At 46.4% G+C, this 26,912-nt stretch overlaps 1 protein-coding gene across 3 annotated transcripts in view; it reads left to right on the top strand.

The window, feature by feature from the left end:
• LOC147016748 (methyl-CpG-binding domain protein 2-like) overlaps window positions 1-26,912 on the top strand; it is a 59,518-nt gene continuing 32,606 nt past the window's right edge. The window contains exon 1 of one of the 3 annotated variants that reach the window (XM_085845709.1): window positions 1-286. In XM_085845709.1, the coding sequence (XP_085701835.1) occupies window positions 177-286 (110 nt within the window). In that variant the 5' untranslated portion in view covers window positions 1-176. Of the gene's footprint in view, window positions 287-19,039; window positions 19,168-26,912 lie in introns of those variants that run through there. The other 2 variants (XM_085845706.1, XM_085845707.1) reach the window with 2 other exon arrangements.

Raw genomic sequence — 26,912 nt, 5'->3', positions numbered from 1 at the left:
CCGCGCCTTTACACAGGCAGCTTCCGGACCGAGGCGGCTCACAGGGAGGAGGAGGAGGGCTCCTGTGGGGACAACACTCTGCCAGAAGGACAAGCAAAGCTGTCCGAGTCGGAGGGTCCTGACGAGGATCGCCCTCACTGTGCTCGGCGGGTCCTTTTATCATCTGTGTCTTCACTATGGAAAAACGAAGGACCGAATGCCCAGGATTACCGCCTGGATGGACTCGGGAGGAAGTGACACGAAAGTCAGGATTGTCTGCTGGAAAGTCGGATATTTACTATTACAGGTATCGAGGATGTTCCTCACAACCTCTGTTCTTCCATCCCCGTCCTTCAGCTCTTCTTCCTCTTCTTCTTTCCTCTGTCTTCCATCTGACTTCCCCCCCCCCCCTCCAATCCCTTCAACCCCTTCAACTTTGTCTTCCACACCTTCCCGCTTTTTCTTCTGCCTCCCCCACCTTTTCTGTCCCAATCAACTTTGACTTCTGCTCATACTTTGTCTTCTCCTTGCCCCCCCCGACACTTTGTCGTCTATGCCACCCCTAACTTTGCCGTCTGCCGCCCGCGTCCCCCGACTTTGCCGCCCGCGTCCCCCGACTTTGCCGCCCGCGTCCCCCGATTTTCCCGCCCGCGGCCCCCGACATTGCCGCCCGCGTCCCCCGACATTCCCGCCCGCGTCCCCCGACATTGCCGCCCGCGTCCCCCGACATTGCCGCCCGCGTCCCCCGACTTTGCCGCCCATGCCCCCGACTTTGCCCTCTGCCGCCCGTGCCCCCGACTTTGCCGCCCGCCTCCCCCGACTTTGCCGCCCGCGTCCCCCGACATTGCCGCCCGCGTCCCCCGACATTGCCGCCCGTGCCCCCGACTTTGCCCTCTGCCGCCCGTGCCCCCGACTTTGCCGCCCGCGTCCCCGACTTTGCCGCCCGTGCCCCCGACTTTGCCCTCTGCCGCCCGTGCCCCCGACTTTGCCGCCCGCGTCCCCGACTTTGCCGCCCGCGTCCCCGACATTGCCGCCCGCGTCCCCCGACATTGCCGCCCGCGTCCCCCGACATTCCCGCCAGCGTCCCCCGACATTGCCGCCCGCGTCCCCCAACTTTGCCGCCCGTGCCCCCCGACTTTGCCGTCTGCCGCCCGCGGCCCCCGACATTGCCGCCCGCGCCCCGACTTTTCCCCCGCGTCCCCTGACTTTGTCGCCCGCACCCCCGACTTTGCCGCCCGTGCCCCCGACTTTGCCCTCTGCCGCCTGCGCCCCGACTTTGCCCTCTGCCGCCCGTGCCCCCAACTTTGCCCTCTGCCACCTGCGCCCCGACTCTGCCGTCTGCCACCCGCGCTCCCCGACTTTGCCACCCGCGTCCCCCAACTTTGCCGCCCGTGCCCCCCGACTTTGCCACTCGCGGCCCCCGACTTTGCCGCCCGCGGCCCCTGACTTTGCCGGCCGCGTCCCCCGACATTGCCGCCCACGTCCCCCGACTTTGCCGCCCGTGCCTCCCGACTTTGCCCTCTGCCGCCTGCGCCCCCCGACTTTGCCCTCTCCCGCCCGTGCCCCCCGACTTTGCCGTCTGCCACCCACACCCCCTGACTTTGCCGTTTGCCACCCGCGCCCCTTGACTTTGCCCGTCTGCCACCCGTGCCCCCGACTTTGCCCTCTGCCGCCTGCGCCCCGACTCTGCCGTCTGCCGCCCGCACTCCCCGACTTTGCCGTCTGCCGCCCACACCCCTTGACTTTGCCGTTTGCCACCCGCGCCCCCGACTTTGCCCGTCTGCCGCCCGCGCCCCCGACTTTGCCCGTCTTCCGCCCGTGCCCCCTGACTTTGCCCGTCTGCTGCCCGCGCCCCCGACTTTTCCCATCTGCTGCCCACGCCCCCCGACTTTGCCCATCTGCCACCACTCCCCCGACTTTGCCAGTCTGCTGCCCACGCCCCCGACTTTGCCCATCTGCCACCACTCCCCCGACTTTGCCAGTCTGCTGCCCACGCCCCCGACTTTGCCCATCTTCCGCCCGTGCCCCTGACTTTGCCCGTCTGCCGCCCGCACCCCCAACTTTGCCCGTCTGTCACCCGCGCCCCCTGACTTTGCCCGTCTGGCCCCCACGTCCCCCGACTTTGCTGTTGCCACCCACACCCCCCGACTCTGTCGTCCACACCCGCGCCCCCCCTCCCAACGTTTTCGTCCATAACCTACTAACCCACCCACTCCCCGCTGTCGTTGTCCGCGCCATGGGTGCATAATAGATTTGGCCCCCTGCCCGAGTCTGGGGAGGCATCACCCAAGTCGGGGTGTATGTTCATGTTTGTGCAACTTTCTTGGTACCTTTTTAACAGTTCGCACGTTTTATTCTGCAGTCTCATTTACTCTGAATTCTGACTTTAATTTTCTATCCCTGGTTAGTGTCATGTTTGCACTGCTTGGTCATGGATGCTGTTGATCTAAATAGAGATCACTTGACCTGTGAAAGTCACCTCTCATTCTCAACTGGAGTTTTTTGAGCCCTTTGTGCCTGCTTGCTTTTTCAGTGTTCTTCCTGTCTGCTCGGCGTGTGTCTTGCAATCACACATCTGTGTTTTTTTCTTTGTTTTTTTGGCAGAATATGTCAATATTATGAACAGCTGGAATCTCCAAGTTTGGCACAGAGCTTCATATTGTACACACAGACACGATTGTCACATTATTCATGCACTGGCCTGTCGCCATGCTGTGACCAAATATAATCCTTTACTAAACTTCTTCTTCCATTCTTCCTTATGAGCTCCAAGTGAAACTCTTCCGAGACATTTGCCATTTGAAACTCTTTGCCAAATTTGGTGATTCCAGTTGCCATCGTTGTCCAGTTATTCTGTCGAGAAACAGACAAACACACAGAAGGGATAATCACAATACTTGTGTGCCCTGTGTGCGGCCACAGCCTGATTAATAAGAAGAAAGAGCAGAACTTGCTTCGGGCATCGTTTGTTCTGTGGCTCATATAATTTGTCTGCGACTGGCACTTCCCGAGGTCCCGACCGACCACTCCTGGTGCTTCCAGGGGTCCCGACCGCTTCCTGCTATCCTGACTGCTCCCAGGGTCCTGACCAACCACTCCCGGTGCTTCCAGAGGTCCCGACCGCTTCCCGGGGTCCCAACCGCTCCAGGTGCTTCCCGGGGTCCCAACCGCTCCTGGCGCTTCCCGGGGTCCCGACCGCTCCAGGCGTTTCCCAGGGTCTTGACCGTGCCCATCGCTTCCGGAGCCCCCCGACTGCATGCAGCACTGCCTGGGAAACTCAGCATGACAAAGTTTGCTCGATGAAAAGTTTGTTTCCTGGATGCTATCTTGTTAACTTTTTCTTTTCTTTTCTTTTTACTTTTTCATAATCTAACTCGGTGTTATAAAATCAAATTGAGCTGAACTCCTCTGTGTGATTCAGTCAGCGACTATATCAAGGTTTACTCTCAGTTTGAACAGTAGAGTTTAATTACATCCAGAATGAATGCCCAAATTCTTCTTTTTTTTTTTTTTTAGATGTCCTCAGGTCCATCCATCTGTCTGTCTGTCCGTCTGTCAACAATTTTTATTTTTCTATCTCCTCCAAGACGTCTCGGCTGATTGAGTTCTAACTTGACACGATGGTAATACGAGTTGCTCTCTATAGATCGTCTGAGCCCTTTTTCGCATTTTCGCCTCAGGGTCAAGGTTACAGGGTCATCAAGTGCAAAATGACCGATTGGTCGAATGGCCTATAAGGAAGCATCGGACGCTATAATGCATAATGGGTTTCATAGAGATTATTAAGAAGATTGCATTCGACCAACTAGTTTCACGTTGTTACGAATTTGGAAGCCTTGCGCACACAGACAGACAGCCGTCCCCGTAGCTTAGTTATTTCGATAAGTATGTGTTTCTAGTTAGAATCCATCCCCTGTGTCTAATGGGAATTAAGTGTATGTGCGCTGCGCAGTTATCTGATAGCTAGGATTTTTACATCACCTTCATCGACGACAGCACCTTCGCTCCATCCTGACGCCATAACGCTCGCAGTGGGTGGAGTTCAAAAGTGCCTGGCCTCTCTCTCGCCCAATCAGAGAGATGCGAGCGAGTTCCCCGGCGGTCAGCCAATGAGCACAGCCCACGCAGGACAATATTCCTCTCCCTGTTTGAGGGGCGGTCCACCGGGACGCCCCGACACGCTCCCCGACCAATCACGGGGACGACCGATTTCTCCTGGTGAATGAGGAGCGCAGTGACGTGAGACACGTCCCCCCCCCCGATCCCGGGGAGGGGGGGAGAAGAAATAGACGGGACGGTGCGGTCATAGAGTTGGTCTACGCTGGTTCTTGTCCCGTCCTGTCGCGGTTCTTCTAGTCTTGTCCTGCTGCTGAGTCTGCGCTGGTCTCATCTTTACGCTGAGTCTGTTCTGGTCTCGTCTTGCCGCTGGGTCTGGTCTCATCTCATCGCTGGTCTGGTTCTCTGATCTCGTCTCGTCGCTGACGCTGGTCTGCGTCTGGCTGCCCTGGTCCGTCTTTTGGCGACTGGAGCTCCGGGAAGGGGTGGACGTCCAGCCACGCACTCGCGGCCAGGTAGCCAGCCGTCCTGATTCCCAGCCGAACTATCCTCCTCGGCTGGAGAGCCGAATAAAAGACCATTGGGGTCCCTTTCTTTTGGGTGTGCGTCTGTGTGTGGGCCCGTCTTTAAGTAGCAACTGGATAAGTGCTTTTTGCTGTACACGATTGCATCACTTAGTCAGTTTAACTCTGCCCTTTATGTGTCCCCTTCCCCTTGTAAAATAAATCCCCTATTGTTGAATGTTTCAGTTTGTTTCTGTCCTTTCCTTCATTGGTTTAGTACGGTGCGTATTGGGTGATTAAAAAGGCCGTTGCTGCCGTAGTTGTGCATTTGGACCGACGGGACCTCGGTAACCATCCGCTCGGGTTACGCACGGGTCGAGCACGGTTACAGCTCATCCCATTCGAGCTCCGTCGAGGGTGTGAATTCCTCGGTAGCTCGCCACGTGTGCCTCTAGGTATTTTGAAGTTTGGCAAATAACCCTGTGCCCACACGGTTGATTTATTGACGATTCACAGTCCTGGAATGGACCCGTACCTTCGGAGTTATCCGAGGGTAACGATCTGAATTCCGGGTGTTCGGTGGAGTCGACTCTGCTGCTCCATCTAGCAGTCGTACTCTCAGCCGATACCCAGCCCACAACAACGTTACCTCTGTCGTCTGGCCTTGTTTATTGGGCAACACAAGGCCCATTGACTACAACACGGCTTCGCGCGGTTATTTTAATTTCAATATAAATTCTGTTTTCACTTTCCGTAGTCGCTAAGGTTAACACTGGGTTACATCAGGTTTTGTATCCGAGCTGACCATCAAACCCGCTCAGGTGTATTTTTTTTATTTCTTTACTCGTATCTCAAAGAACTGGTCAAACATTCCAGTCACCCTCAATGATTCTTATTCAGACAAATGACTAACTAATCTTGTCGGTTACCATGACATGCTACTTTGTTTCCTGATTTTTTTTTACCACTTTATGAAACGTGCTGTGTGTTGCCGTGGACTCATTGACATTCACCACTTTTATCCCAATAAAATAGTCCTGTATTTTTGTATAAGGGTAAAGGTTGGGAGTTTTGTACTTCTGATTTGTAGCATGTCCTGTGTTTTTATAAACGTGTCGAACTTTTGAAATGTTCGGGTTCCATGTTCGCACTATTCCTTCTAATCGTGTGATTGTGTTAGTAATGGACATTGTCCGCCGTGAACGATGTAGCCCTTCTTGATGATTTGTCCTTTCCGAACGAACTTTGTTCTGGTTATTGTCTGCAACGAATGACCTTTCCTTGCCAAAGAGATTCCTTCTTTAATGCGATTGTTGATCATGTTATCCTTGGAAATGCTATAAAATCATAACTTGCCTCCGTTCCGAAACCGCTCAGATATTTTCTGCTTAACTTTTGGTGAGCATGCACCTAACCACACACAAACTTTGCTGTGTGTTTGTGTGCTACTGTTCAAGGAATAATAACTGAGTCCTACTCCAATGCCTTTTCAACAAACGGAAAAGAGTAGACTTTATTCCAGGTGATTCATTCATCTGTGACCAGCAGACTTTTTCAGGCCAAAGTTGTAGCTGTGGGATGCGACTTGTATTGTTTTCCCTTTTGCTCACATCTGCTGGTCTCTAAATGGATTCAGGAAGAACCTTGTGAGGTAGAAGTGGACAATCCAGTGAGTTGTTTTTACCTGTGATGTGTGTCGTAGGTTAACAAGAGCTCCAGTTTTACCTGCGATGTGTAACATGTTTACAAGAACTCCCTGTTGCTGTTGTTGGGGGTGGATTTTTGACATGTGCACACATTGATCAGACAGCTGCTGCACCGCACCCACATTGGTCGCTTGTCTCCGACCACCATGGCACCCAGACAAAATGATATGGCTGCCATCTTGGTTTTCTGGTGGGCCGAACACATCAGGCCTGTAGGCCTCTGCTGATTATACACGGTCCGGGTTTGTTGCGTTAGATTTCCATTGGCTTTGTGTAAGTCAAGTGTTAATCACAATGAGTAACCCCGAAAAATCTAATCATACGTCGAATAATAAGATTTAATCGAGCACGTCAAAACGCACGAAGCGTTGCATCGCGTTATGTAATCAGGGCCTCGTATTTCATTTAAACAGTCTGTGAACGTGTGACTAATTAGCTCGTTCTGATATAACCGTAGCGGAGGTTGACATGGATGAGAGGTGTCGAGTTAATTTTTTTAATAGCACATTAAATATGTGTTTCCCAATCACGCTGTTCATCTTTTAAGAGTGCTTTACATACGCGTTTCACAATCTGCCCATTGCCAGATTTTGTCACGGGTTGTGACCACAGTGCGATCATTGTTACCCTCGTGGAAGGAGAGAGTATTGCATTTGGGTCCGTTTGTTTGTTTGTTACGAAATGTAAAGATTTTGTAAGTATATTGATCACTTCCGGACTCTGTTTGTGTGTTTGTGTTTGTAGGCATGATAACTCAAGAACGGAAGAAGCAACCAATGTCAAATTACACCACGTGATTCAGGAGGGTGATGGCTGGCGCTGATTAGATTTTGGTCAAAATCGGTCAAAGGTCAAGGTCACAGTGAGGTCAAATATTAGATTTTTGATGGTTTGGTACAGATAACTCGAGAACGGAAGAAGCTACCAATGTCAAATTACACCAAGTGATTCAGGTGCGTGATGGCTAGCGCTGATTACATTTTGGTCAAAATCGGTCAAAGGTCAAGGTCACAGTGAGGTCAAACATCCAAAAATGATAACTCGAGAATGGAAGAAGCTACCAATGTCAAATTACAACACCTGATTCAGGAGGGTGATGGCTAGCGCTGATTAGATTTTGGTCAAAATCGGTCAAAGGTCAAGGTCACAGTGAGGTCAAACATCCAAAACATTCGATTTTTGATGGTTTGGTACAGAATCATCGTAGAAACTTCTGGTTTGCGGCGCTACCTTCTTGAGAGACAGCTTTTATTAGACAAGGTGAGAGGTCGAGTTGACGATTTCGTAAGTACCAGTCTATGACTGCTTGTTTGTTTGTTTGTCTCTCTCTGTCTGTCTGTCTTTCTTTGTCCGCACAGAACTTTTGTGCTTTTCTCCGCAGCTGCTTGTCGGATTGAGACAACATTTTCATCATGGATGCAAAATTTTCATCATAGATGTATAATGTTTAAATGATAATTATAACATTTAGGTCATGTGGTGTGGCGGCCATGTTGGGAAAACGGAAAAATTTTGGACCTCTTTATCTCTGAAACTGCAGCAAGGTAAAAATTGAAACTTGGCACGTGGCAAGTACTCCTCATGGGGAGGAAATGTGAAGTTTTTTTTTTCCTGACATCATAGGTGCCTACATGATTATGTCATTGTATGTGTAGAACGCTACATCTGATCAGTATGAAAAATTTTGAGCATTATCGAGGGATAAATAGTCCACAGAAAAAAAATTGATGTCATCAGTCACGTGATTCGGCAGCCATATTGTTTTTTTGTTTGTTTTTTTTTAAACCTTCAAAAATCTTCTTCTCTGAAGTGACTGAACAGATTGAGGTGAAACATTACGGGTACGACCGCCTATCGATGAGGAACAAAAGGTTCACACATATGACATCATAGGTCACATGGTTTTGCAACCATATTGGATTTACCTGAAAACCTACAAAAATATTCTTCTCCAGAATGACTGGACAAATCGAGGGGAAACTTCACACAAATGTTCGCTAAAGCCATGGGTGTACAAGTTTGTCGAGGAACAATTGATAGGTCACATGGTTTGGCAGTCATATTGGATTGAAGACAAATATTAAATAATGTTTTATCTGGAACTGCTTAATATATCGACATGAAACTTCACATTTATGATCTAGTGGTGATGAGGAATACATGTTTTAAATGTCAACTTAATCGGACACATGGTCTGGCAGCCAAAAAACAGTTTTTTTGCCGTCTCGCTTGCGAGGCGTGGCTCTAAGAGAGCTCGGCGGCGTTCTTCTTCTTGTGAAGACAAAACCTTTAGGACTCGGCTCTTTTATATTCAGGATCCGGATCTCCTTAAATACTAAACATCTGTACACATCCTCACATTGAGGGTGCTTTTTGAGAGCGTCTATCATGAACTTTTAAATATATTCAGACATTTGCTTTATATTTTTGAAAAGTTCACGTTACTATTTAAAGATTATTCCAATAATGTATTGTAATTTCGTAAATACACTATTCTCTCGTCATGAATGACGATCGTCCAGGATGGGTCTCGCTATTGGCTCCGTCAAGGCACGTGACGAAATATCGGAAGTTCTTGTTGTTGTGTTTTTTTTCTTCTTGTTCTTGTTCTTCTTCTTCTGGTGAAGGCAAAGCCTTTAGGACGCGGCTCTTGGACACATTTGTCCTTGTTTTGATATGGGTTATTTTCTTTTTTTTCTTCTTTTTATTTATTTATATTTTGAATAAGGCTTACTTGGCTGTGCCTGGATGGGTTTGAGGGTAGAGGAGTAGCAGCTGAAATGCGAATCCTTTCCAGGTTCCTCCTGATGACTTAATCTTTGCTTTTTGCTTGTTCGGTCGGGTTCCTTCTGATGACTCCGATGCAGGACTGTCCCTATTTGGTCTTCCATTTGATTTGAATTGAATTTATTTTAATCCCATTCTGAATTCAATTGAATAACGAATAATAATAAAAGAGTCTTGTGGGTCCGGGTCAGGTGTCCAATCAAAGTGGGACGGCTTGGTGCCCGGTTATCACTGCCAGCAGTTAGAAAGTGGCAGTTCTATTATGTCTCATTAATTGCATAACACACCAGTACACAAACACCACACAAAAAAAGTCCTGGCGAGGGTCTGCAATCTCTGATTGCTATTTTTCTTGTTTGGGAATGTTATGGCTCAACGTAAATGGAAGCAATTCTTTCGTTGATTGGATGCTTTACAGTTGGCATTTTGGGAATGGAATCTCTGTTGCTGTTCCATCAGAAGTGGAATGAATGAATTTACCAACAAGGTGTGAGTAGCTTAGGTTATTGTTTTTTGGGATTAGAAATTTTGCTCTTGTCTACTAATTGCCAGTTGCACCAGGGGAAGGGACACGTCAGTTGAAAGCAAAGAAGGAGGTTGCTTAGACTCCAATTATTGGTGATTGTGGCTTTGAAGGCAGGTTGTCATTGTCAGATGGTACTGGCAAACACCAGAGTTTCCCCGAGCTCCAAATTTCTGGTGCTGTTATGGTGGACTGCAGGCCCAGTGACTGGTGGTCCCATATGGTCTGGTGCAGTCAGTGGGGCAGTAGAGGGCCTTTTATGGGGAGCATGCAAGTGGAGTACAATGTTATCAGTCTCCAAGAAAGTTAGTTAATATTGAAGAACTATGACCCTGTGTGGTGCCGCCATATTTGCCAAATTGACTCAAAATTAAGGTGGCATTGCAAAGCAATTAATGCCTTTTCCAGCCAGCTGAAGGAAATAAATTGGTGAATTGGCTCACTAAATGTGTAAAAGAATGAAGATATGGGACATCAAGTTTTGCCTGAGATAAGAGATACCTTCTTTTCAGTGGTAAATAAAGAAAATGAAAAACTTAAAAGGCTTGTGTATACTAAGGTGATGTATATGCAGTCTGTTCATCAGGATCCAGAAGGTGCTCCATTTTTGTGACCTGTAGGGGATAAAACAATTTGGGAACGGGACGTCAAACCATGTTTTAAGGAATTTAAAAGGACGCATTGATGACAACATACAGTAACTAATCTCAAGGATGTTGCATAAAAAAGTCCACCGTTCCCTGGATGGATGTTAGGCTAGGTGTCCCATATACTAGCGTTAGCCTGTGGATGTTGAAGGTCCCGCAGTGTCTTTTGAAAAGAGTTGGCAAGTTATCATGGGCACCCTGGCTAAATTCCAAGTTCCTGCTCCAACCAACTCCAGTCAAATGAGAGACCTGGCCAGCGAGTTTGTGAAAATAATTGAACCAAAACTTCCCTTTTTTGCCAACTCACAAAGATGATTGAATTGGAGAGAGACAGAGACACTTGTACTCTAACATTAGAGAGAGGGAGCGCTGTGAGAGAGTGAGTGTTTGAAGTTGCATGAGTGTGAGAGAGAAGGGGCAAGTGCGGCTCACCTGTTTGGGTCCATCGGCCAAGACGGTTGGCTAGCTCTGATCAGAGTTTTATTTTTGTGCCACTGAAAAAGTGCATGACAGTACTTCCAGTGTGGTCCTCATGCGTTAGCGTTGTATACTTGTTCCATGTAACCTCCACTCTTTTCTGTGTATGCTTGCCAATGTGCACTTCTTCCCTGAGGGTGCTGTCTTCCTGCTGCAAAGTTGCTGCTATTGTTGTACATCTGGATGCAATTCTGTATTCTGATGCAGAAAACAACACTCTGAAGAGACCATGATGCCATTTTTTCAATTTCCAACCTCTATTCGATGCAATTCCTGTGCCATTATTGGGACATTGCTGTTGCCCCCATCCCCATCCCCCAAACCAGCTGTCACTTTTCTGGCATCACAAATCTTGTTCCTCTTACTTTTGGAGCCTGGTATTAATTAGCTTCCACATATGCTGCGACAATGAAGAACTCTACAAGCTTTCTGCCAGTTCTTTATCATCAATTGCTGTTCGTAGATAAGGTTGAGAATAAAATTCGGCTTTACTTTGGTTTTACTGTCTTTTCTTGCTTTGTGAGATAAAAATAGGATGGCACATCCTGAAGCTCACCTGGATCAAGAACAACAGTCACTAAAACCCTCCGCAAATTCCCCTAGACCCTGATTTTTTTTGTTGTTTTAATGCCATGAACAAACATTGGTACATCATGGGTGATGAAGGTTGTGGTCAAGTTTCATCAAAACCATGTATGTAGTTTAGGAGAAGAGAGAAAATGCCTATTGTAGGGGGTCAAAAATCCCCCCATAGACCACCTTAACGAGTGCATATTTTGATGTGGTCAATGCACCTTTGCAAGGCATCAGATATGAAGCTTGTGGCCAAGTTTCATCAAAATTGTGTGTTTGGTTCAAATGCTAATGACTGGAGTGTTAACAGACTCACTCACTCACTCACCTATGGACACTGCTTGATCACACAAGCTCACTGGACTAAAGTCCAGGTGAGCTCATAGTTGTTGCTGGTAATAGACCTTTTTCTTTTCTATTCAAGCTTTGCAACTTGGTCTGTTATCCACTCACTAGTTCAGTTTCTAAATCACTCTGTTATTCGAGTCCTTAATTGACTCTGTGCTCAAGGGAGTGACGCCTCGCTCAGTTTCCTGGCTTCTCGATTGGTGGTGTGTCTTAGCTTTCCAATATTTCCCGTAGGCCATTTTGACCCCCAGTCACTTGACAGTTGTTTTTATTTTATTTTATTGATAGCAAACCCACTCTGGTCATATGACCTGGACTTCATGAGTAATCGGGCTGATTGGATGTCTTAAATTATAACTTGTGTAATATAACCATCTTTACCCCCCCCCTCTCCCCCCATCACTTTGTTGGATGTTCTTTTCCAAACATTTATCCTATCGTTTTTCTGCTCACCAAGGCATTCAGAAGTAAGCAAGACGGGTTCAAGACTGAGATGGACTTGAGAATTACCCACCGATTTGTGCTGTTGGAAATGTGCAACACAAGCTTGAAAGGCTGACCCAATTTGGTTGTCGAGTTGCAAAACTCTGTTGTGCGAGTATTCAGAATGTTCTATTACATGAATCTTGGTTTAACTGTGATGGCCTCATTATGTGTCCACTTTTCGTCCTGTCCATCTGTGATATACTATAACATCGTGGCCGTCCAGGGGAATGGGGTTGCTTGCTTGTCTTTCAAGATAATTGACACACCGAGAGCAATGATAATTATCTGTATAATACTATATATATATATATATATATATATATATATATATATATATATATATATATATATATATATATATATATATATATATATATATACACATATATATATACACATATATATATATATATACACATATATATATATATACACATATATATATATATATATATATATATATATATATATATATATATATATATATATATATATATATACACATATATATATATACACATATACACGAGGTCCGTCGAAAAAGTTACGGGACTGACTTCACAGAAATTTTATTCCAAAAAATATATTGAAATCACAGCTTGTCCCCTTCAAAATAGTTTCCCTCCAGTCTCACACACTTGTCCATCCTCTTCTTCCACACTTCAATGCACCCCCGGAAGGCGTCTTCTGGAATCCTCCGGAGCTCCGTCGTCACGGCCCTTTTGATGGCCTCCACATCAGGAAATCAGGTCCCCTTGATCACCCCCTTGAGCTTGGTGAAAAGGAAAAAATCACAAGGGGCCAAGTCTGGCAAATACGGGGGTTGTTCCAGAATTGGCACGTTCCTCTCCGCCAGAAACTGCCAGATTCTCACGGCACTGTGAGCAGGGGCGAGGTCATGGTGGAGCACCCAGGCTTTGTTCTCCCACAGATCCCTCCTCTTGTCCAGGACTGATCTCATGAGGCACCGGAGGATCTCCTTGTACACGTATTAATTCACTGTTTGACCCTGTGGTAGAAATTTGAAGTGGACGATGCCCTTGATGTCAAAAAACGCGATGAGCATCACCTTGACCTTCAACTTCGACATCCTTGCTTTCTTTGATCTTGGTGATGCCAGACTTTTCCACTGACGACTCTGCCGTTTGGTCTCGGGATCGTATTCGAATATCCCTGATTCGTCGCCAGAAATGACTCTCCCAAGCAGGTCTAGATCGTCCTCGAGGCGCTCGATAATGTCTTGACAGACAGTGACTCTTTGCTGTTTCTGGTCCTCAGACAACAGCTTAGGGACCATCCTTGCGCACACCTTGCGCATTTCGAGATTTTCAGTGATGATGCTCCAGACAGTGTCCTTGTTGATGGAAAGTTCCTCAGCAATCATCCGCACCATGAGTCGATGATCTGCGCGCACCAGCTGCTTCACACGCTCGATGTTGCCCGCCATTCTGCTCCTTGAAGGTCTTCCAGACCATGGATCGTCTTCAACCTCCTCCCGTCCCTCTTTGAACCTCTTGTGCCATTCAAATGCATGTGTACGTGACATCGTTTCTTCCCCGTATACTTGCTGCAGCATTGCGAAGGATTTGAAGGTGTTATACCAAGCTTGGAAAGAAACTTCAGGTTGGCTCTCTGCTCATGACTCATAGCGTGACGATTCAGACTAGATAACGTGTAAAGCACGACCTGTAAAAAAAAATCACACAATGAGCGCAGTCAACCATCACCAATCATATATATTGCTGGAATGTTGCGAAAGACTGTGACGCAACCTGTTCATTCAAGTTGTGTTAGTGGAGCACACAGCAGGCTCAGTCCCATTACTTTTTAGACTGACCTCGTGTGTATATATATATATATATATATATATATATATATATATATATATATATATATATATATATATATATATATATATATATATATATATCGGACAGGCTCGCCTCGGCGGTTTGTTCCGTACGAGATCCGTCGAGGGTGGAATACCCCGGTAGTTGGATCACGTGGGCATTTAGGTACATTGAAGATTGGCAATCGACCCTACCCCACGTGATCTGCCGATTGGCGTATTTCGGTTCTTGTACAAGGACCCGTCGCTCGGAGTTTTCCTTGCGGCGATCTATATTCCGGGCGATCAGTCTGGCCGACTCGACTTGCGGCTCCGTTCAGAGCAGTCGGTTGACGGCTGACCCCCGGCCAGTAACAACTGGTGTCAGAAGTGGGATTCGGCCCCCTCTGCCTCCGTAGCAAAAATCACGGAGTCGGATCAGGGGTATACGGAGCAAACCCCCCCCCACCATGTCCCCAAATTACGAGCGTTATAAATTTTATTCCCAGCACGTAAAATGTTCGGCCAAGGCAAGCAGGGGCAGGAGGGATTAGGAATGGATTTGGAAATGTTAGAATCTATGGCTCAGGACGAAATGACCATGCAGGACACTCCCATTATGCAGGTTGACTATTCCCCGCAAATAAATGCAGAGTCCGCAATGGGCACAGCGGCGGGGGCCGCGGTGTATGACACCCCCCCTCCCCTCCTCCGTCAAAATCCCTCCTTCATTCGAAAGAAAAGCAGGAAAAAGACCCCATCAAAGGCAATGGGGTCAGACTGGACCTCTTGGGTCTTTATGGCGTGGGACTTGGCAGACCGAACGAGACCGTTGCAGGTTACCTGCACCCTCGTGGTGTCTGGCTTGGGCGACCCGCGACGTCCCGTCCCCACAGCAGCTGGCGTAGCCGCGGTCGAGCTCGGGCCTTCCGTGTGGCAGGTGAGCTCTCTCTGGCTCTCTCCACATGAACGCGCTTGGGCGACCCGCGATGCTCCTTCCCCATGGCAGCTAGCGTAGCCGTGGTCGAGCTCGGGCCTTCCGTGTGGCAGGCGAGCTCTCTCCGGCTCTCTCCACACGAACGCGCTTGGACGACCCGCGATGCTCCTTCCCCACGGCAGCTAGCGTAGCCCCGGTCGAGCTCGAGCCTTCCGTGTGGCAGGTGAGCTCTCTCTCCGGCTCTCTCCACACGAACGCGCGATTTGCGCGACACAGCAGGCAAGGCTGCGCCTCCAGCTCGCGTCTCCTTCGCGACGCCCGGACTTCCATGCAGCTCCTTGGCTTCTGGCTTCCTCCTGACTCCCCCAACTGCCGAAGCAAAAAGCTTACTCCTCCCATGGGACTCAGCACACCAACTCTGCCACGGGACTCCCACGAACTCAGCCCACGAACTCAGCCCAACCACGGGACTCCCACACAAACTCTTTACACGGGACTCCCACGAACTCTTTACACGGGACTTTCACGAACTCAGCCTTACCACGGGACTCCCACACGAACTCTTTACACGGGACTCCCACGAACATTGTAGCATTGTGTAGATTTGCTTGATCTGTGAACGTGTAGAAGGCATCGCGATGTAACTAAGTAGTGAACCTGTGCGCTTAAGTGTTATTTGTCACCGCATGAGGGGGTGGTGTTGTATTTATTAGTTAGTCTTTAAGAATAAGGTTCCCCAGTATGTAATTGCTCCTGTGACTTTTCCCTTTGTCTTTATAACCAAAACCATGAGGAGAAACAAGCAGGCGTGCCAAGCGGGCGGGGGCCCCGCCTTCCTGGGTTTCATGCGAGCAGGCCATGCCCCGGAGGCGGAGGATATACAGGCGTGATCGAGAAGAAGGTTGGTTGCGCATTGCGGGAGGCTTCCTAATGTGTATGGATGAGAGATCGGTAGAGCGCGCACACGAGGTCAGTGTGAGGAAGGCACGAGGCAGAGTTGATTCGGAAGAGAATCAGAGGCGGAAGTTCAAGGCTGGCACATTTTGAGAGACGAGAGGGATAGAGACAGCGCACGTGACAGGAGGAGAGTTCAGGGTGAGCGCAAGCACGAAGCAAGATGCTGGCATTTTGGCTCTTTGTTGAGTCATGAGAAACGGACCCCGAGCCTCGTGGATGTCATAAGCAGCTGCACTGGGGCTCTGAACCTTAGTGTTGAGTGCCGCTCGTGGATTGCCTGGTGTACGTTTGTCCTGCTACGAGAGAAGCGCCATTTTAGCACGCGTATGCATGTGTCGGTGGAAGCGCCTCGATTCCAAGTTCCACAGGGACCAGCTCTGGGCCAAGCTAAGCATAAGTATACTCGAAAGGAGGGGTTTTCTTTTTTTTGTTTTGTTTTCCCGTTGTCTGTATTTGAATCCGTGTGAGAGGTGCCTCAACTGTAGGATTTATTTATTTTATATTATTATCATCACCTTTTGAATTATCATCCTTTGTAAATATTTGTTTTATTTTCATTAAATGTGTTCATTTTGAAGAAACTGTATTGGTGTATTTGTAGTGGGGTTCTCGGATAAACCCCTTGTGCATCCGTTTCATTCCCCGTGCTCCTCCGCTCGTCCGCAATACCCTTCGAGCACGTGTTAAAATCTCCAAGGATCAACGTGTCTACCACCTATTAATAAGGAACCGCTCGGCCGTCCGGGGGTTGTCGGTGTTGACCGCCCGTCGCCACAACTTGGGTCGGGAGGTTAACCTGGGCCGGCCACCACCGCGACAATATTAATGTTCAGTACCTTCCGGTTGACAAAGCAGAAATTTTGCATGCCAACGGGCATCGAAGCTGATACACTGGGAAAAATCACAGAACCGTCGGAAAGCATCCGTAAATGAAAATATGAGGCTCCGCGAGGAGAAGTGATGTAAGCGACATTTTTTTAATGATATGATGATGATAGGCTCGGATGATAGGGTAAGAGTTAAAATAGTGCTATATGGCATTAACTCCAAAATGGCCGATGTGTCCCTTACATCACTCCTCCTCGCGGCGCCTCGTATAATTTAATTATAAAAATTAAATTAAAATAAATAAATGAAAAATCAAATGCAGGTGAGCAACCCGAGACGATGGGGAAGCACGTTTCATATGTTTACGCAGTGTAAGCATACCCCACTAATGTATATTATATATATATATATATATATATATATATATATATATATATATATATATATATATATATATATATATATATATATATACAAATATATATATATATATATATATACAAAGATTTTTTTTTTTTTTTTAGGTTCTTTCCCCAAAATAAGCTCATAGATTGGGTCTCGTCCGTATGTACGTTAACATTTGACTAAAACATCTCGTCTTTGAAGAATTAACTTTATGCTCTTCCACAAAATTATATATGGGGTGTCGGCGATAGTGGCGATTGCATGAGCATCGCTGAATGCATTCTATTGTACTTGATTTTACTTTTTATATGACGAACTGACGAAGTCGTCGGTGGCATTATGTTTTTGGGTTGTCCGTTTCTGTACGTACGTCCGTGCTAATATTCTCTCTGCAACCGCTTATCTGATTGAAACAAATTTTTCACCAAAGGTGCGACTACTCATGTAGAATATTTTAATGATGATTATGAAGTCGTAGGTCACGTGGCGTGGCAACCATGTTGGAAAAACGGAAAAACTTTGGACCTCTGTATCTCTAAAACTGCACAAAGGAAAAAATTGAAACTTGGCACATATCTGAAGTACTTCCCATGGGAAACAAGTGATTTTTTTTTTCTTCGATGATGTCATAGGTGGCTTTGTTATGACGTCATGATTGCATACGTCGAACGCTTTATCCGATCAGGTTGAAAATTTTTGAGGGTCATCTGGGTTGAGGAAGTTTGATGATGTCATCGGTCATGTGATTCGGCAGCCGTATTATTTTTTTAACAAAACCTTCAAAAATCTTCTTCTCTGAAATGGCTGAACAGATCGAGGTGAAATTTTACATGTATGAACACATATTCATGAGTAACAAAAAATTATCCACCTATGACATCATAGGTCACATGGTTTGGCAGCTATGACTTTTTGTTGAAGAATAAACCTTTAAGAATCTTCTTCTCCAGAACGGCTTGACATATCGAGGGCAAACTTCACCCACATGTTCCCCAAGCCTTGAGGATACTAGGGTGTTCACCAATAATTGATAGATCACATGGTCTGGCAGCCATATTGGATTGAATGAAAATCTTAAAAAATTGTTTCTCTTGAACTGCTTCATCAATCAATGTGAATCATCACAATTATAATCCAGTAGTCAGGAGGAATATATATGTCTTAAATTTCAACCTGATCGAACACATGGTCTGACAGCCAGAATTTTTTTGGGGTTTTTAAAAAAATCTGGGTTCAGGGATTTAAATTAAACTTGGTACAAGTATGCATAATGATGTAATAATGCGGGTGGAGGCATATCTGGTGACGTTGCAACGTTGAAGAATGTCGTTCTAGTTTTTCAGCATTGTTGCTTGAACTGGTATTTACTCGGAGCCTATATAGTGGGGCAACTTAGCATAACAATTGTGCATTTTGTGAGGAAAGCACCAAATTTGGCACACTCGTAGCCTATCATATTATGAACAGATTTGGATAGTTGGCCATCTCAAATTCAGCCGCTGATGGCTGTGGCAGCCATTTTTCAAAATGGCCACCAGTGGTTACTGTTATGACACATATCTGCTTTACTGGAGAGGAGGAATGCAGGTTGATAGTGAAAGTTTATTTACTAATAATGGTCAAAGAAAGTAACAATTTGATTTGGTTGAGAAAAAAAAGTTAGAGTGGACTAATTAGTCTTATTAAGACACAGATTCTGAATAAAAACCAATGATAAACATTCATAGCACTATTGGCTTGGCACATGGTAGTAGAAGTGTTGTGCGTGCATAATGACCCCGGAATCGCGCACGGTTGAGTTGCCAGCTTACACTTGTTGACTCGATTCATTGTTATTTTGTTCTGTGCCCATAGAGTTCTCTATGCTATCCCATTGTTAATCGTAATTCATCAAGTTGAGTTTGGTTTGCGGGGTGCAGTTTGGTCATAGGATTATCTCAGTCACGGATTACCGGGTTACGAGGTTGTGCATGTATTTCCGTTCTGCCTTCACGGTGCCAGTTCCAGTTTGCTACTGAGTGAGGAAGTTCTCTCTTCGTACCGGCGTGTTGGCGAGATATCTTTACCATGATAACTCGTTAGTTTTTGGGTTATCTTCGTTCGATTGACTGCAATGCCAAACCATTTGTAAGTAGTTTTCCATTCTAGTTTCCATTTTCATGGCTAAGCTAATTTGTTTTGGTCAGTTTGTTGAGTAACCCTTCCGTTTTCTGAAACTGCGTTAGATACTTAGATACTGGAAAAACAAAATCCTGACTGCTGCGATGAATTTATGCTGGAAAGGATTGCATAACTATTATTGCAGAGAAAGCATGAGCAAGCGAAATGGAATGATTTTGCTTTCAATGTGGACCAGTCTGATAAGAACTAAGGAGTGTTGCCAGGTTTTTATGCATGTTGACACAGAATGCCAGGCTGAGGGTGTGCGGAGCTGTCTATGATGGTACTCAACTTGTCGGGTCATTGTTGCCACTCTTTTGGGATTTCTCACTATCAAGTCATTGAATCAGTCTGGCAGGGTTGTGTAGAAGAATTGCTGGAGACTACCGCATGCACTGCACTCTCCATTCTCACAAAGTGGATTCACTGCTGAATGCTCCTAAGAGAGCAGTCTTACAGTGGGAGGAGGCATGTCTCTCTCCTATAACAAAGAGGGAAGAATACAAAGGAAGATGGAAACTTTGCATCATTACCATGGTGCACATTTGTTCATAAATGGGAACTAATGTAAAATGATTTGCAATGCAACTCCTTACAAATTGTACATCACCAGAGTGGATGGAAATTTACAGTGGTTTTTTTCCCATTGTTTTGCTACTCGGAGCACATGGTAGTTAATATATTTTATAATCTTAGCCACCTAGGGTAATTGATTAAGTGAGAGCTGATTGGTGATTTCCCTCAAATTACAGGTAAGAGATGTGATTGGATTTTGCTATTTATATGTTAACTGCTATTGGCGTTGCATGTGCTACATGCTTGGGAGCCTCAGTGGTGTGTTTCCATCTACGCTGTTGCTGATGACTCACCAACAAGTGATGAAACCGGTCCAGCAGCTGAGGGGGTGTGTAGCATTGGGATCTCAGGTATGTACTACTTGTGAATGTCTGCTGCTGCAGAGGACCACAGGTGGGGTTTAAAACGGCAAAAGGCTTACCTTGTGTAGCTTTTCTCGGTTGCTTTATGCAGCTTTCTTTGGCCAGAAGAGCATGGGAGTTAGCATATATTAGATTAACGGAAAAACGTTCCTGTGCATCATTTACACACATCACGTTATTTGGTCATGTCAATATATAGTGTTTTATAAACATGAAATTGACATGAGAATGTCAACATGTGTGCAATACCTGTCTCCAGAGGCTCAAAGAGGGGTGTGGTCAGAAGTCGGTTAACAGCTCAGTATCTGGTATGACCACCATTTGCATTGACACATGCTTGGCAACGGCGCCTCATTGAGGACATAATATTGATGAAGAAGGCTTGAGGAATGTCTTTCCAGATCTGTACCAAGGCCTGCCACTGGCCAACGTCGCCGGCTAGTTTTGAAGACTGTGCAATCGTTGTCCAATTTCATCCCACACATATTCTATGGGAGAAAAATCAGGCAAAGCAGCTGGACAAGGAAGTGGTCGGAATGTTCTGTTGTGCGATGAAGTCTGTGATCACTCGTGCGACGTGAGGGCGCGTGTTATCCTCTTGAAGTGTGTTGTGCCATCCATGAACCTGCAGGAATGGGAGTATTTGAGGAAGGAGAACTTCATCATGGTACTGAATACCTGTCCGATTGCCATTAATGACCTCCAGCTGGGTTCTGTGATGTGGTGATGCCTCACCATACTATCATGCTTCCATCGCAGAGCAACGAACATTGTACAACGCATGCGTTTGCGTAACAATCCTCTTCCCACCGATAAACGTGACAACAGCCATCACTACTGTCAAGATGGAACCTCGACTATACTAGCAGGTCCCTGTTGTGTAAGGAACTGAAAGTCCCTGTCATGTCCATCTTGTTTACCCAGTGTACCCCGCCCCATCCCTCTCCCTTCCACAGATCTCCAAATGCCTCTGTTCCCCACTGTTTTGTCCTCCCCTCTACTGTCCCTCTTGTCTCCTGCTACACTTATTGTACGTTCTGTGTGTTAGCTCTTATACGAGCCTCGACATTGTATACAAAAAAAACTACAACGGGCACTCGGAGAGCGCATACCTTTGCCGCAGACACTAGTTACCTTTGTATTAAGTTGTCCACAACGCATATCAATACAAATATGCATTTCGTGAACCCCATGACCTTTGACCTACAACCGCTACCTAGGGTGACAATAGTACTATACCTTGTGTCATTTCAGAATATGGGGAATTGAACACTGAACAATTTGGAGTTAATTTGATGTAAATCGGAAACATATTAACCGTTTTCATCATGAAAAAACGATGTTGACCTTTTTGTGACCTTGACCTTTGATCCGATCGCTCCCAAAATTTAATGGATTTGTCCTTTCATGATGCCAAACAAATCCAAAACAATTAAAGCCTCTCTGCGTTTTGTTTTTTTGCGTTAAGTTGTCCACAACGCTTTCCGATATAAATGTGAATTTGTGTGACCCCCTTGACCTTTGACCTCCAACCGCTGCCTTGGATGACAAAATACTATACCATGTGTCATATTAGAGGATGGGGAATTTAATTTTGAACATTTTGGAGTTCATTTGCTGTAAATCAAAACAAAATTGACAATTTAATCGCGAAAAAACGATTTTTACCTTTTTGTGACCTTGGCCTTAACCTTTGATCCGATCGCTCCCAAAATCTAATCGATTTGTCCTCTCGTGATGCCAAACACATCCACAAAATTTCATGACAATCTGCGAAGTGGTTTTTGTGTAATGTTGTCCCAATCAAAAACTCCATTTTGGTGACCCCCTTGACCTTTGACTTCCACAGACTAACTAGGGTTGCAAACACTATACCATAAGCTATATCAGTGGATCGGGATTTGAATACTGAACATTTTGGACTTAATTTGATGTAAATCGGAACAAAATTGACACTTTAATCGCAAAAAAACGATTTTGACCTTTTTTGAACCTTGACCTTGACCTTTGATACGATCGCTCCCAAAATCTAATCGATTTGTCCTCTCATGATGTCAAACAAGTCCACAAAATTTCATGACAATCTGCTAAGTGGTTTTTGCGTAATGTTGTCCACGACGCTGCCCAATGAAAAATGCTTTGTGGTGACCCCCTTGACCTTTGACCCCCAACCGCTACCTAGGGTAATTACGCCACACTTTCATGTGGCATAGCCTAGAATGTAGAATTGAGTAATGAACATTTTGGTGTTGGTTTTATCTCGTTCGGATAAAAATTGACCGCATTATGACGAAAAAACGATTCTGACCTTTTCGTGACCGTGACCTTGACCTTTAATCCGATTGCCCCCAAAAGCTTCGCCTGGCATCATCTCTGAAAATTTCATGCAAATCGGTCCAGCAGTTTTTGCGCAATGTTGTCCGCACACATATTTACCAATAAATAAATACACAGGGGTCAATACAATACCTTCGTAAAACGAAGTTTGCGAAGGTAATAAATTCTCATCTGGGAAGAGGATAGCAGCAAAATATTGTCTCCTGAACCTCAGATGTTGTCTACACCAAGCTAGGTGCGCATGTCGATGACTTGTCACCAAAATTGGACGTACTGCTGGTCGTCGTAGTCGAATGTCATGCTCGCGTAACTGATCCTTGACAGTTCTGGCACTGATTGGTCGCAAGCCAGGGATGCTGCAAGCTCTCAATCTTGCTGTCTGGAACTGGTTCCTAATGTGCACCAACCGAATGTTGGTTACCCTGCCGACATGACATCGCACGTGGTCGCCCAGAATGTGGACAGTCTCTGATGTTGTCAGTTTGTTGATAACGTCTCCAGATTGACTGACTGTATGGTGCTCCGCTGAACGTCAAAACACCAAGCCGCACTGTTTTGTAGCATTCCTGTCTCAAGCATGCCAATAGCACGTAGAGGTTAATTTTCGGAAAGGCGTAGCATCACGTTTACCACGTTTAGATGTCGATTACAATGGTTTTCACAGCTGGGATGGTTCACCAAATCATGCTACGTTGCAGTTTGCTCAGGACCATTTGCAGCACTGTCACGTGACCTAGTACATGGGAATTTGTGCATGCAGTGCACGGTGTGCACGTGCAAGTTCTGGATATTCACGAGCAAACTGGGGAACATGTCAAGGCACATGCTGGCTGACCATTATATTGCGAGGGTACATATCGGTATCATTTTGTGTAATTTTTTATGGTGCACAGAAACTTTTTTTTCCCGTTACATACACATATATACACGTGTGTGTATATACATATACATACATACACAATACACACATACATGCACACAAACGACGTATATACCAGCAGGTACCAGTGGGAAATCCACTCAATGTAAAATGTGACTTCAAATCCTCAACTCCCCCACCCCCACCCCCTCCAAACCACGAGTCATCAACCTCCCCCTTCCAGCCCAAAGCCTTCAATCCCTACCTCGCCGCCGGCTCCAACCTTTCAAACGGCCACCCCTTATCCAAAAGTCCTCAACCTCCCCCTCCCCCCAACTCTCTCATTTTAGCTCTCCCCTCCTGCCTCTAAACCCCAATTCTCTGTCCTTCCGTCCACCCACTCAGAGGTGAAAGGGCATTCTTACATAGATCATTACATATTTAATAGTGTCACCACAATTGCCAAGTTTGAAGTTGTCTTACTTAGAACCTCTTTATTACTCATCAATAAATTACTGTCTTAGTATTCTGGTGTATTTTGTCTCGAAAAGCGTCTTTAACACGTTTGGTAAAAGTAAGTAGATAAAATAAAACCTGCTTTTTTGTCACCTCCAACTTGCCACGTACTGTATGTTTATTTACTTCACATATGTGAATTTCATGTCCATGCAATATGTGAAAGTTTGTTTATAAATTATGTGCTTGCACACTAATCGGCCTTGAAAATCCGAGCAAAAACCAAAACGACAGGTTGAAGTGTGTTTATTTATGAATTTATGATCTGCTCACTACGCTCACCTCTCCACACGTCATTGCAGAGATTGTCATACATTTGCTATGTTGGCATGATTTACACCAATCATAATACAAACATTTTTTTTCGACAAATTTATTTTTAACTCGACCACCCGTGAACCGGTTGGGTTCCCGTTGTGACAGCGGTTGATGAAGAAAAAACAAAACGATAGCTCCAGGGAACTATACCGCTGAGGTTGTTTGCATTGATCAAATACTCCCGAAGAGTACTTGACTGAATCGGGAATTTATTTTTTAATAATTTTTTTCGTTGCCCAATTTGAACGAAACTTGATATTGCGCGTCAATGTGAAGAAAAAAAAAAAACGGAGAAAAGAAAGTCAAAGAAATTATTGTGCGTAATCTTCTAAACACAATTTTATTTATCAATGAATACGGAAGTGTTAGATCAAAATGGCGATGTTTATTTTATGCTTAAAAATAAATCCCTTTTTGTCTATACTAAATGTTTGAGATTTTTAAAGAAATCATTTCAAGAAGAAAAAAAAAAGATAGCTCCAGCGAACTATACCGCTGAGTTTGTTTGTATTGATCAAATTCTCCCGAAGAATACTTGACTGAATCGGGAATTTATTTTTTTATAATGTTTTTGTTGCCCAATTTGAGCGAAACTTGATGCTGCACACCGCAGGCGAATGGTGAGTAATGTGGGCCAAAAATGTTTGCGCTATCGTGTACCGTTTTGGCTGTATTTCGGGAACATACATGCATACATATATAGAAGATGAGAGTTTTAGTAATATATAATATATCGATAGATAGATCGATAGATATTGGTGATATTGTCTTTATTTGAAATTTCATTTGTGATATAAGAAGGTCTAAGTGGTCAAGGGTCTAAGCTGTCTAATCTGTCTGAAGGTTGTAAGGGGTCTAGATGGTGTTAAGGTCTTCGGGGTCTTTTGGGTCTTCGGAGTCTTTGGGTCTTCAGCGTCTTTTTGGGTCTCCGGGGTCTTTGGTGACTTTTGGGTGTTTCTGGGGTTTTATGGGGTCCTTTGGGTCTTCAGGGTGTTTTGGTGGTCTTCCAGGTCTTTGGGGTACTGGGAGTCTTTGGGGTATTTAGGGTCTTGGGGCTATTTGGGGACTTTTGGTTCTTAAGGATGTAATGTCCGGAGGGCAGCGGGACTCACACAGTCGTGAGGATTCTCGAACATTGTTTATTGCCCACCGGATGCACACTGCTTACCAGACTACACAGGCTCCACAGACTACAACGACTACACAACGCCTCAGGCGGCGCGCACTCCTATATCCCGTGCAAGCACGTGACCACTCCAAAACCACTCCTCCACGCCTCCACCACGCTCCCCGCATCACGCCCTGCCCCCGCAGGCCCAGTACACCACACTCCTCCCTCCTAAAACTATGATTATAAAATGACCATCATAATAACAAGCATAATCGGCACAGAATACCATGATATAAAAGCAGAGAGGCACAAAAACGATAATAACCAAAAAGCACAGGCACATCACACCATATAACGTGTCGATGCGAGCGAGTGGAACTGCAACGGACAGGTTCCGAAGACTGAGCTGCACGACGAACCCACAAAAACCCTGACCGCGTTACAGATATCAAGAAGCAAGGCGGGAAGCACAGCATCACTACGCAGCACAAGCGCCCCCAGGCGGCTCATGCTTACACGCCCTCCGGCGAGGTCGCGACGACCTCCCGAGCGAACCTCCCCCGGCACCATCAAACGCCCCCGGTCGACAAGGCGGCACATCTCCCCCAGACAGAACCGAACCAGATAAACATTCCGAGCCTGGAAGCCCGTTGTCTGGAAGCCTCGTGGCACCAGCGCAGCCGACCTTGGCGAGAACAGAGGCTTGTGCCGCCCGGCGCCAAGCCCGTCTGACCTTGGGTGGTGACGCTGAACAGCGAACCAGCCCCGGCTCCGAGCCGATCCCTGATCCCCACACCAAAATCGCGCATCCAACCCAACCGAGAAAAACCATGCACGTCCACATAGACGGTCAGTGCAGCCTGGAGACATATCAGTGTCATTGAACAACAAAAACATCGCCTGTTTCAATGCAACCTTCCCCTCACGTACAGCGCGTCCACCCAGCATAATCCCCACACATGACAGGGTAGCGACCCGTGGGCTGCCCTCGCAGCTGGAGGCTGGCGAGACCTCTTTATTTGCCACGATCGCCCCCAAGGCCTTCACATCACATCGATCATATCGAACATCCCAGCGATCGATCCCAGTCAAACATATTATGCTCACACACGAACTCCCAGCATTTATTGTAACAACGCTAAACTGCATCACTCGAGCAATGAAAATCAAATACGCAACAAACAGCAACCCATGAATCACATCACGTGTCCGTCTCTCGGTCGTCGTCGCGACGTAGCGATGACCTGCTTGTCGTCGATGGTCGCGATCCGCGAACTTCTTGAACGCGACCGACTCGCTCCAATCCCCCGCTGAAATCGCCTGAACGACACGGGCGCGCATTGTATCATGAGCGCAGCCGAAGCGCGAGAGCTCATCGCAGATGGCATGGCTCCCGTTGCTCCAGAACCGTACAACATCGTCGCAGGAAGCAGTGAACGGCAGCTCACGCTGCATCGTCGCGGCCCCCGTCGCCGGAACCTCGCCCTCGCGTCCCGAGGGAGGCCCGGGCCCAAACGGAGGTACGTGCCCCGAAGGAGGCACAGGTGCACCTGTTGGTACGAACTCCGAAACAGGAACTGCGAGCCCCTCCCCTCGCACCACGAACCGCGGGAGCGCAACCCGCTGACTCTGC

Source organism: Eptatretus burgeri, chromosome 11 (genome assembly GCF_056783735.1).
Source record: "Eptatretus burgeri isolate ZD-2024b chromosome 11, Ebu_testis_v1, whole genome shotgun sequence".
NCBI classification, from domain to species: domain Eukaryota; kingdom Metazoa; phylum Chordata; class Myxini; order Myxiniformes; family Myxinidae; genus Eptatretus; species Eptatretus burgeri.
Note: the sequence above shows the minus strand (reverse complement) of the source record. Positions and strands in the feature narration are given on the sequence as shown.